This window comes from Mastigoproctus giganteus, chromosome 1 (genome assembly GCF_048544385.1).
Source record: "Mastigoproctus giganteus isolate SK-2022 chromosome 1, ASM4854438v1, whole genome shotgun sequence".
Classification (NCBI taxonomy): Eukaryota; Metazoa; Arthropoda; class Arachnida; order Uropygi; family Thelyphonidae; genus Mastigoproctus; species Mastigoproctus giganteus.
The window spans coordinates 75,573,462-75,586,523 of record NC_143575.1 but is presented as its reverse complement, the minus strand read 5'-3'; the positions used below and the strand labels follow the sequence as shown (position 1 = coordinate 75,586,523).

The following is a 13,062-nucleotide window of genomic DNA, read 5'->3' as shown; positions in this document are numbered from 1 at the left end:
TGCCATTTTTCTGACCATTCCTTAAGTCTATCTAGGTCTCTCTGAAGAAGCTCAGCTTTACAGTGATCATTAACTACTCTACCAATTTTAACATCATCTGCAAATTTAGACATCACGGCCTCTATCCCTTCATCGATGTCGTTTATGAAAATTAAAAACAACATTGGTCCTAATACTGATCCTTGGGGAACCCCACTTCTTACATCAACCCAACCATCAACCCAATAATATACAAGTATAATAAACTGATATTAATTGAATATTTGAAGCTGTTGTTCACGAGAGATTACAAAGCTGATTTAGATTTTTTTTTTTAGCTGAAAGAGATAATAGAATAGACAGAGAGTTTTAGCTAGGCTGCATTTGAACAGGAACTTGGAGGTTTTGTGTTTAACCAATTAAAGAATAATTGCAACCTCTTAAGATGTTTTCTGTATTTTTATTGAGATTAAGTCCTGTGTGTCAAATCTTATAGGAGAACATTGTGTAGCTTATATTTTAGTATTTATTTTTTTGTGTATAACATGTTCAATTGGAATAGGAATATATTATTGCTATGCTAACTTGTGTGCTATATTTTCCCTGCTCAGACATATTTATACTTGGTCATCAAATTAGAACACTGTTATGAATTTAATTGCAAACACAGACCCTTAAAGGTGTCTAGAGCTGTACAATAGGAATGGAGAGGGAAGGGGTGGGGGGAGGGGGGGGAGAGAGAGAGAGAGAGAGAGAGAGAGAAACCAAAATGTTTTGTTAAAAATAAAATTTGGTGAATGTTTATTACATCTAAGAATACAGCTGGGTCAGATCACATTACATGTAGTATAATCTATATATACATAAATCACAAGGGATTTGCACATTTCCAATATTCTGAAACTTCATTTGAAACCAAGTATGCCTCCATTAAAAGTTTAATTTAGTCCTTCTTTGGCCACTTATTTCAGTACAATCGTCAGTATAATCACATAGATACGATCACATCCTTGTGCTTTTTTCATTTAAACCTGATAATTTTTTCACTAATCACAAACTCATTTAACACCAAATAATTTTTGGCTGAAGTAGCAATCTTCCCACCACAAAAGTGCATTCTTGTGTGTCTATCAGCTAACTGTCTGGTGTCAAACATATATATTGGAAAACTTTTTCATAAAGGAAAAAATTTCCAATACATACAATGAAATAAAGGAAGTATCAAAAATTATACAGTGAGCTTGAGTTTGTATGCATATATAACACACCAAGTATATCACAGAAAAACAAAATAACTTTACAGTACAATATGTTATGCAGCGATGGGCAAGATGTTAAAACTGTTAATGGGTTTCAAATGTCCCAAGTCTCATTGTTTAAAATTAATTAATTTTTTGTTTTCTGAAATTCAGTTTCTGTAAAAATTATGTTACATGTACTTATTTTTCTTCTGTAATAATAATGATGTACTACATGATAAAAATCAGGATAAAAATCATTTCATTGAAATAAAGTAGATAAAGTAAATAAAAAACTGTATTTTACTATACTAGATAAGTAGGCATGTTTGTTCTGCATATTTTAAATATATAAATGTAAAATATTTTCTCATTCATTTTACTTTCAAAAAGGTAGCTTATGGAGTTTAATTTGCACAAAAGTAAGATCCAGCTCTGAGTTTGAAAGTGAATTTGTGGTGACAAAAATTCTTGTTCATAAGACAAAGTTCATAAATGAGGACAGATATGAATCAGTGAAATTTCTACAGGGGAATGCATATTTAGTATTTTATGACAGTTTTTGTTGGCAGAATTTAATCTCTAGTAACTCTACAGCTTTAAATTTTGATTACACATGGGGTTTGAATAATGTCAGGGCTTCATTAATTAATAGTAATAGTATTCGCCATATAGTGCAAGGAAGCTACAGGCTTTTGCTGGAAAAAAAAAAGTTGAAATTTTCCCTATATAGCTAAGCTATTTAATCTCTCTAAAAGGTCATTTTTATAATGGAAACTGCACTACACTTTCATCGTTATCATACGTTCCATTATAAGAATCAATTTTGAATGCCTTTGTGATATTTTTCTAAAACACATTTCTGGAAGTCACTACCATAAAACAATAAAAACAATTTGCACTTTCCAGTTTATTGGGCTTTTCTGTCAGTGCAATCTATTATAAATGGGTGGTAAACTTGATCTTATTGCATTTGTGATAATAACTGGAATTCGGTAGGTTTTTACATTACGGCATTATGGTGAAATGAGTTCTCCTTAACTGAAATCTTCAATCATATAAAAAACATAAATGAATTTTCAGAATCTTCTCTTCATTCCTATTTACTTATTACACTGGTGAAGGGAAAGGGACCAACGGAAAGTGCAAGTGCTAGCAGTGCTAGGAAACGAAACAAAAATGATTTAAGAAGTACGAAGCAGGACAAAGTTTGTCATCTATTGCACGGAATTAGGTCTAGCTGCTTCAACAGTGAATATTATTTTAAGGGACAGTGCATGTATAAAAGAACATGTTAAAGGATCCACATATTTCACACCAGGGCCAGTCTGCCCCAACAGAGATCAAAAAACAGCATTCAGATGCTACATCGAAGATGGAAAAGCTATTAATAATATGGTGCCGCAGCTGCAGAGAAATTTTGTGATGTGTTGGAAAAAACCCCTTCTTAATCTCCACAGCCCTCAACTTCTGCAGCGGCATGCTTATCAGCTGGAGAGTTAATTCTGGCAATGATGCTCGAAAGGTAAAACTTGTTATGCCTGTCTCCTCTCTTTTCGTAATTTTATAATTTTTGTAATTTTGTACACTTTTGTAATTTTTCCTGTGCATGAGATAAAAAATTTAATAATTCTATTTACATGTTTGTCAAACATGTAAATAGAATTTTGCTTCTATCAAATTCAGTATGTATAGTTGCGAGTGCGGAATTTCCCTAAATGCTTATTTAGGGAAATTCCGACTTATGTAGTGTTCTGTGGAACGCAACCCTTACGTTAATCGGGGAGTGGCTGTATATGAAATCCTCCTTACACAGGTAAGTATTCAGAACACCTTTGAATTTATTCAAACTGTCAGCCTCAACTACCTGTGAGAGCAACTTGTTCCAGTCATCAACGACTCGCAGGCTAAAAGAAAACTTGCTACAATCTAATCTAAACCTCAAGCCCTGTAATTTGAATTCATGACCCTAGTTCTGGAATTGTTTATAACAGTGAGAATTCCATCTTCATTCTTTTTATTAATCCCTCTCAGAGCCTTGTAAAACCTCAATCAGGTCACCTCTGAGGTGGCTGGTTGTTGCCAAGCCCTATAGCCCACATAATCGGAGTTTTTCCTCATACGGTTGTCCTTCTGCTGATCTCACCATTTGAGTTCCCCATCTTTGGCCCTTTTCAAGAAGCTTAATGTCTTTTTTCAGATTACGTCTCCATACTTGAACACAGTATTCCAAATGTGGTCTTACAATTGCCTTATACAGTGGGATTATGACTTCCCTATCTCTACAGGATAGTGTTCGGTAAATCATTGATAGGATGCCATGGGCTTTCCTGGCTGCTTGTTTACAATGTTCAGAAAACTTCATTTCTGCCCATATTGTAACTCCCAGATCCCTTTTCTCCTCCACTGTTTTTAATTCAACCCCACCAAATGTATAAGTAATTTCTGGGGTGCTTCCCCAAGTGTAAGACTGTGCATTTAGCAGCATTAAAACATAACTGTGACTTCTCTGACCATCTCTGAAATCTGTTTAAGTCATCCTGAAGGAGCACTATGAATCTGGAAGGAACACTGTTCATTAATGACTCTGCCAATCTTTACATCATTTGAAAATTTTGACATCACGCCTTCTATACATTCATCGATGTCATTTATGAAAATAAGAAACAACAGTAGTCTAAGAACTGATCCTTGAAGGATCCACTCCTGACTTTACACGAATCTGAACGCCGACCGGGATAGCCAGGTGGGTAAAGTGCCTGCCTGGCAACCCAAAGGTCGTGGGTTCGAATCCCGCCTCGGGCTTGGATCAGAGTGAAAAAATGCAAAAACTTTGGGAGGTGCATTATGGCCACAGAAGCCAATGTGCCTACAACTAACAAAAAAAAAAAAAAAACACACCAATCTGAAGAATATCCATTAATCACAACACTGTGCCTTCTGCCCTGTAGCCATCCAGCAATCCATCTTAGAATCTTACCAGTAATCCCAACCTGTTCAAGCTTATACAGCAACCTCTCATGAGGGACCGAGTCAAATACTTTGCTAAAATCCAAATAAACTATGTCATAATTATTCCCTAAATCCAGATCATGAGTAACTGTATCAAAATAGCCTACTAAGTTAGTTAAGCATGATTTACCTTACAAAGCCATGTTGTGTATCCTTCAGAAAATTATTTGTGTTTTAAGGAAAGGATGTGTAAAATGAATTATGTCTGACTGTAATTAGTAATAAAATTACTTTTGCATGCTACAGTGATGGAAATTATCAGTTTTGATGATAGAAATGTTATGATACAGCAATGATATCATGAAGTAGGAAGTTTGCACTGTAGCTTTCTTGGAAAAATATAACATATACAATGTTGTTTAAATTTATGAATGGAACTCCTATCAAAATGTATATTTCTTCAAGAATCCATTTCTGTGTAAGAAGAAAAGACAAAGGGGTATCTGTATTATGAAAATTTGTTTCTTTAAGAGATGATCAAACTGAGAATGATAGATTTTTTTTTATACAAAGCAACTAAGGTTATCAGGTGTCAGCATACTGTCTGTAAACTTTGTGCATTCTATAGCTGGTTTGTTCTGCTTGATTAAAAACCCAAGGTTCTATAGGAGGAAAGTTCTGTACAACCCCTGTCCTAGATTAACTAACTCAGCCATTGTGTGAATAGAATTCCTTAAATATTCCTCCCACTTTGACAGATTCAAACCCATCACTTTTGCATACAGTATGGAAGGGCAGCATTTACCACCAATGCACTACTCAAAAGGAGAGATAGGGTAAAACAACTCAAGTGCTATACACTTTTTTTGTTATGAAAAAAACATAAGACTCGTGGTACGGACCTTTCAAGAAATGTCATTATGTGATTTCATTCATCAACTGTTAAACTGTGTGTGCACTCTATAGCTGGTTTTGTGTGTGTGTGTGTGTGTGTGTGTGTGTGTGTGTGTGTGAGGAAAATTTTTTAATGTTTTAAGAATGGTAATGTAAATAGTGTATCTAAGTTTTGAGATAAGAAACTTTAGATAAGAAACTGTGCATACCTACTAACTTTTAGAAACTGGAATCAGGTCCACCTTTCAAGGCTGAATGTACCAAAATAGGGTCTGGAAATTTTTGCTCCAAATTATCAAAAATTAATTAACATGCACTATATGATGGCAAAGGAAACTTATGCAATAAACTGTATTTAAGTTACTTGTCTGATTTGTATGTTCTTTATCTTTTCCTGTTCTCAATTATATACAAGACTAATGGAATTTCATATCTATTTCACCTTTTGGAGATGTATTCATGTTATAATTTGGTATCCTAGTTTATTCATCAGATATGATACATGACAGAGGAATTAAATTTACATTATTTTTCATATAGTCCCCAAAGTTCATCGTATTTTTTTGCATATTTTTTCCCATTACCAAAGGCATTCAATGTGGATTACGTCTTGTAAGCACAACTGTGGCTAACAAAGGTAGCCAGTTCCTCCACCCAAACATATACAATATTATGCACGGCTCTTACAACTCCCTACAGTGAAAAACAATGATATCTAGCTATTAAGAATAAATTTACCAGATGTTCACAACTTTTACAAAATGAAATGAGCTATTTTTTGTCTACAAAAAATCATACACTGATAAACTATTTTAAGTGAGATAAAAGAAGTGCAAGTAAGCACAATGAAAAAATATCAAAAATAAATCAATCTTTAAACTAAATCAAACTTGTTTTCTCACATTTTCTTCCTTTTCCTTAGTAATTTTGGAACTTAGTCTGCTACATAATTCATAACCTCTTACTGTTTCTTAATAACATGAAAACCTCTCTCCCAGGTTACCTGTTTCATGTTTTATCATCCACAGATGTAATCTCCAAAATTTAATGCCATGATTAAACTTCAATGTTCTGCCACTTTTCACTAAAGTCCTGGTCACATCTGAAATGTACTCCTCAAAATTCATGAAATCTTACTATACAATGATAAGAAGTTCCTTTTGAACAATACCATATTTCCTTTAAAAAGATACCATATTTTCTGTTTTATATTACATTCTCTTACCCTTGTAAAATACTATATAGTACAAATTTCGCATCCTGTGTGCTGCAATCCAAAATTATATTTAGAGATGTTGCAGCACCATTTATTAGAGTAAATTTATAGAAATTAACTAAGTTAGGCTAACAATACCTATCAACTTAATTTCACATATGTAATTTGGCTAAAGGAGCATTATATTGTATTCTCACATGCTTACCAGATATATCAATTAAGTTTAATATTATGATTTTACAAATACATAATTATTGCAATAAATGCTTAACAAGTAACAATAAAATGTTTTAGAAAACCAGGATAATTTTAATATTCAGTAATATGCATATTAGTAATAGCAATTAATTAAAATGAAGGTTTGCCAGTCTGAAATAAACATTTCTGCAAGCAATTATATCTAATTAATTTTAGCATTTAATTTCATATCTATTTCACCTTTTGGAATTCACTTCTATCAAATCTGTTCATTTCATTTCTATTGTTGATAAAATCTGTTTCACAATATCTTGCCAATCTTGATCACCTCTAATGAACACTAAAACAGAAAAGAAGCAAAATTATTAATGGCTATTTTAAATATCTACCCACTGTATTATAATAAAGGATGTGATAAAGTTTAGAGATTTTTCCATATCACTTTAAATCATCTCTGTTTTCATATAATTTATAAACTAAGAAAGCCAAGGTTTGTCGTTGTTAGGTTTTAGGCTAATTAGTGACTCAGACCATATTGTGCAATTGTGTATTATGCTTGTATTAGAGCATGTTCGTAGGTAAAGGTAGATGTAACTACCATTAGGAGTAAAGGGAAGAGGGTTTTTGCTTTCGTAAAGGCGATTACAGTGGTTTCACAGATTTTTTAGGTTCTATACAGTGGGACCAACTGATGATGTTACAAACAGTAAATTCTAAATGGGAAGCATTCAAGGAAGTAATTTGGGAAGCTACTAGACTTTTGTTGCATCTAAGAAATACTTCTCTAGGTTTAGGCACAAACGAATGTCAGATGAACAAATGAGACTTGTGGCAGAATAGAAAAATGCATGGGGGGTGCATATAAATTGTCAGACGACACAGAAGCCTAAGGTAGACAAAGATTATGAAAAATCTTTGGCAAAGGATGCAAAGAAAAACAGCAAAGACTTCTTCACTTATATAAACTCTAATTAGATATTGTTGGGATATCAGAGACATGGTGTCATACAGATATAAGCAGTGCAGAATTAGAATTTGGGGAGTACAATGTGTACAGAAAAGATAGACAGGACAGGAAGGGAGGAGGGGTTATGCTGTTAGTTTAGAAACAAAATCTAAGGAAGTGCATCCAATTGATGTTGGTGGACAATGCACTGTTGAGCTGTTTGGTGTGAAATAAGCACTGGGAAAGGAAAAATGAAAGTAGGTGTATGTTATAGGCCTAATGAATCTGATCAGTATAATGAGCAATTGTGCAGAGAAATAAAGTGGGCCAGTAAATTAGAATGTCTTATAATGGGGGGATTTTAACTTTCCAGATATTGACTGGAACTTGTGGTTTGGTCACTCGCACACTAGCAAGACTTTTGTGGATTTATTGGATGACTGTTTTCTACAGCAACATATTTGAGAGACAACCAGAGGGAGTAATTACTGCTGATAATCATCTGATTATCAGCAGTGATTATTCAAGCATTAAGAATTTGCAGATAAAGGAACCACTGGGTCACAGTGATCATAATGTACTGATGTGGGAATTACTTAAAAATGTAACTACCATCAAGGCTAAAGGGAAGGCTTCTGCTTTCGTAAAGGTGACTACAGAGAGGTCTCAGACAGTTTTAAAATTCTGTACAGTGGTATCAACTGATGATGTTACCAATGTTAAATTCTAAATGGGAAGCCTTTGGGGCTTAATTTTGAAGGCTACTAGGCTTTCCATTCCAACTAAGAAATACTGTTCAAGGTTTAGGCCTAAATGGATGTCAGATGAATTAATGAGGCTAGTGGCAGAGAAGAAAAATGTATGGGATGCATATAAAGTATCAGGCAACACAGAAACATATGGCAGGTATACACCAGTCTGTAATCAAGTCACACAAAGGAGGTTAGGCAGGCGAAGGCAGATTATGAGAAATCTTTGGCAAAGGATACAAAGAAAAACAGCAAGGAGTTCTTTACTTATGTAAACTCTAGATTGAAAGGGATGAATCAGATTGGACCACTTAACATAGATGGGTTGACTACTGATAATCATGATCAGGTAGCTGATAAACTTAATGAGTATTTTGCATCTACATTCATATATGCGGATTCATTCAATGAGGGGAGTGCCAGAAGTTTATCAAAAGCTAATAGGGAGCTAAGTGATTTAGTAATAACTGAGAGCAAAGTGGAGGAGAAATTGTTGAAGTTAAGCATAAGGAAGGCACCTGGGGTGGGCGGGATCTCTCCAGTTATATCAAAAGAGGCAGCAAAGGAAGTAAGCAAACCCTTAGCCATAATTATGAGAGCTTCCTTGGACTCAGAGTCCTCACCTCCAGTCCATCGGGACTGGAGGTGTGCAAATGTATCACAAATTCACAAAGGGGGTTCAAAATGTGACACAAGTAACTACAGACCTGTCAGTTTAACTTGTGTTCCGGGGAAAATAATGGAATCACTGGTTAAAGAAGCATTGCAGGATCATCTAGACAAGACAAGTTAAGACACAGCATGGGTTTGTTAAAGGGAGGTCTTGTTTGACCAATTTGATTGGATACAATGATGTGGTCACAAAGGAAATGAATGCCAAAAATAATTTTGATATCATATATTTGGATTACTGAAAATTGGAGAGGTATGGCATTAAGGGTAAGTTGCTACAATGGATAAAGGGATGGTTGAGTGGGAGACGACAGAGTGGTAATCAGTGGACACTGCTCTTCGTGGACAAATGTTATCAGTGGAGTTCCCCAGGGTTCAGTGATGGGCCCATTGTTGTTTTGTATATTTATCAATGATATTGATGAAGGTATATCAGGTTTAATGTCCAAGTTTGCAGATGATACAAAGGTTGGCAGGGTTGTTAACGACAGTAAAGACAGTATGCTTCTCCAACTGGATCTAGAAAAGTTGGGAAAATGGGCTGAGAAGTGGCAACTGAAGTTTAAACATTGACAAATGCAAAGTACTGCATATGGGTAGCAACAACCGAACAGAAACATACCAGTTGGTATGTTTCTGTTCTACAGAAACATACTGTTGGTATGTTTCGTACTACACTCAGGGAAGTGGAAAGTGAAAAAGCCCTGGGGGTAATTGTGCAGTCAAATATGAAGTTCGCTGAGAAGTGCAGACGGCCTGCCAGGGCAGGTCATGGAGTCTTATCAATGATATATAGGAATTTTGCCAGCAGGGACAGGGAGGTGATTATCCCGTTTTACAAGGCAACGGTCAGGCCACACCTAGAGTAAATGTACAGGTCTGGAGGCCACATTTTAGGAAGGATGTAGAGTTGTAGAACCAGTACAAAGATTTGGTTTGGTTTGGTTTTTAATACCAGTACAAAGAAGGGCAACAAGATTGGTGAGGGGAAAAAAGGGATGCTCTTACCAAGGAAGGCTTAAGTTCTGCAAATGCAATGTCTGGAGAGCAGACACTTGTGAGGTGATGTTATTGAGGTGTATAAGGCCTTCAATGGATTGAGCAAGCTGAATGCTGATGGAATTCTTCCTCTTGCTCAGACTAAGAACCTGTGGGGGCACATTTTCAAATTGAGGAGAGAAAGGATCTGCAAACTTTGACAATAAGCTTGATATACCTTCACCAATATCATTGATAGATAATACTGTTGCACATGGAAGTCTACTCTACAAATTGGAGCAGTATGGCATTAAGGGCAAGTTGCTACAATGGATAAAAGGATGGTTGAGTGGGAGAAGACAGAGAGTGCTAATCAATGGATACTGTTCTATGTGCACTAATGTTATTACCGGTGTCCCTCAGCATTCGGTGTTGGGCCCGTGGTTGTTTTGTATATTTATCAATGATATTGATAAAGGTATATCAAGCTTAATGTCAAAGTTTGCAGATGATACAAAGGTTGACACTGTTGTTAATAACAGTAATGACAGTATGCTGCTGCAACAGGATCTGGAAAAGTTGGACAGATGGGCTGAGAAGTGGCAACTGAAGTTTAACATTGACAAATGCAAAGTACTGCATGTGGGTAGCAGTAACCCCAGAGAATATACCAACTGGGTGGTGTTACACTCAGGGTAGTGGAGAATGAAAGAGATTTGGGGGTAATCAAGCAGTCACATTTGAAGTTTCCTGACCAGTGCAGACAGGCTGCCAGAGTAGGTCATGGGGTCTTGATATACAGGAATTTTGTCAATGATATTCAGGAATTTTGCGAGCAGTGATAAGGCAGTGATTATCCCCTTGTATAAAGCATAGGTCAGAACACACCTTGAGCACTGTGTACAGGTCTGTAAGCCTCCTTTCAGGAAGAATGTAGAGTTGCTAGAATGAGTATAGAGAAGGGCAAGAAGACTGTGATGGGGAACAAAGGGGTGCTCTTATGAAGAAAGGCTTAAGTTCTGCAAATTGCAGCTTCTGGTGACTACGCACCTGATTGCGGTGTATAAGGGCTTGAATGAGCAGGCTCAATGCTGATGGGATTCTTCCTCAGATTACAAACCTGAGGGAGCATAGATTCAAACTGAGGAAAGAGAGTTATAGAATAGATGTGCAGAAGTTTGCCTTTAGGCAGTGGTAGTTGATTGCTGGAACAAACTTCCATATGTTGTTGTGGAAGTTGATAGCTTAAATAAATTCAAGGCAGAACTAGACAATCATTTGGAATGAATGGATCAGTGAAATGGGAAGGTTTTTTTTTTTTTTTTTTTTGGTTGATGCTATATAAGCTTGCTTTCATGTGCCAATGCTAATGCTATCCTCCCCAGCTGTGACCCTATCTAGCTAACCATGAAAGATCCTGTAAATAAAACAAATCACATTTTATTTTGATACTGTAAATTAACAAGACATTTTAATTTATAGCATAATTAACTACTTACATATTTCTTTGTCTTCATTAATTTCCTCTATATTTTTTAAATACATTGGCCAAACAACCGTTTGGAAATAGGTTGGTGGATCGGGAGGATCATATACTCGAACACTACAAAAGTGATTACATCATTACTTTAATGATTTTCTACAAATATGATAATGCACAGACTACAGATATTTAAAACAAAACATACACTTATGTTACCAAAAGCACTGTGTCTCAATAACATTTGTTTTAAAAAGGACTATACCATCTGTCCTAATGCACTGTCCCATACACTGTTTGCATACCAAACAGTGTAGGAGAGAGAGTGCAGTAGGAGAGAATGACAAATGAAGCCACTAACAAATGATGTCACATTCAATATGCCACCAAAAATGAGCTCAGTAATTGGCATATGGAAATCATAAGATACCACAGAAAAGGCTGGAAGTTTAATGCAACTGTAAGTCAGCTGGCCATGCCAAATGAACACTGATGCAGGAGACCACATTTTTAAAGGAGATCAATGAACAGTGGTTGAACTTTCAGAAAAAAACATGCCTAAGGTTACCAAATAATCGCCAAAAAGGTTTAGCAACAATTATGGAAGCAATAATTGCATGTCTAAAGGGCCAACCGGGCTAGCCGGGTAGGTAAAGTGCCTGCCTGGCAACCTAAAGTTTGCGGGTTTGAATTCCGCCTCGGGCTTGGATCAAAGTACTGCAAAAACCTTGGGAGGTGCATTATGGCCACAGAAGCTGATGCGCCAACAACTACCAAACAAAAAAAAAAAAAAAAATGTCTAAAGGAACTGGCCTCTGAAAAAATTAAAACAAAGAGATTCTGTGGAATAATGAATATATGTCGTTTTTCTCAGATAGAAGAACATGGGTGTGGAACAATAACTAGAGAATGTTTTGAAATGGACTACGTCATCCCAACTCTGAAGCACAAATATCTAATGGCTTCAGCATACTTTTCATGCTATGGTGTCAGACAAATGGATTTTGTAGATGGATGGAATGAAAACAATAATGTATTATCCTTGATAATAATGTTCCCTGCTTACTGATGCAATTTTATGATACTGGACCTTATATTTTTCAATAGGACAATGTCAGGAGTGTGCAGTGCCTGTGTGCAAAAATTTATACGGTGCTCCATCAATTAAAAACATCAGAAAATAATATTCCAGAATTCAATGAATTTTACCTTTGGCCTCTTTGTGCATGTGTGCAATGCACACAGGGAATGACCACCGCATATCCCGGAGCAATATGGCCTTAGTTGCTAATGCTCCTAAAAACCAAATAAACAAACAAACAAACTACCAAAGGCCCTATATATCATAAACAGGACCCTGTGTGCCTACTTAGATGCTGATTACACAGCATGGAAATGAATCAATTTTATCTCATTCCCCCACCCCCAGTTTATGAGTGACTCCAGGATTTCTGCTCCCCAAATGCATAACCTTAACTCTTTTTGAAGCCACACCTTCAAATCATTAGCAGGATTTTACTGCTTACCCTGGATCAATCATCAATATCATTTATGAAAATCAGAAATAGGAAGGAACCCAACACTGGTCCCTAAGGGATACCACTTGTTATTACAATGGCCCACCCTAAAGACTGATCATGTGTAACAAACCAATCTCATATTTTTAATGACAGTCCAAGATCCAGCATAGGATCTTACCAGTAACTTCAACTGGTTCCAGTTTATATAGCAGCCATCCATGAGGAACGGTATCAAAAGCT

The 13,062-nt window shown here is 35.9% G+C and overlaps 1 protein-coding gene across 1 annotated transcript in view; it reads right to left on the bottom strand.

The window, feature by feature from the left end:
- Positions 1 to 6,746: 6,746 nt before the first annotated feature.
- LOC150090898 (nicotinamide riboside kinase 1) overlaps positions 6,747 to 13,062 on the bottom strand; it is a 147,125-nt gene continuing 140,809 nt past the window's right edge. The window contains exons 6-7 of the mRNA XM_090376792.1: positions 11,322 to 11,425; positions 6,747 to 6,817 (exon numbers count right to left, since the gene is read on the bottom strand). Coding sequence (XP_090232918.1) covers positions 6,747 to 6,817; positions 11,322 to 11,425 — 175 coding nt within the window. The remainder of the gene's footprint in view (positions 6,818 to 11,321; positions 11,426 to 13,062) is intronic.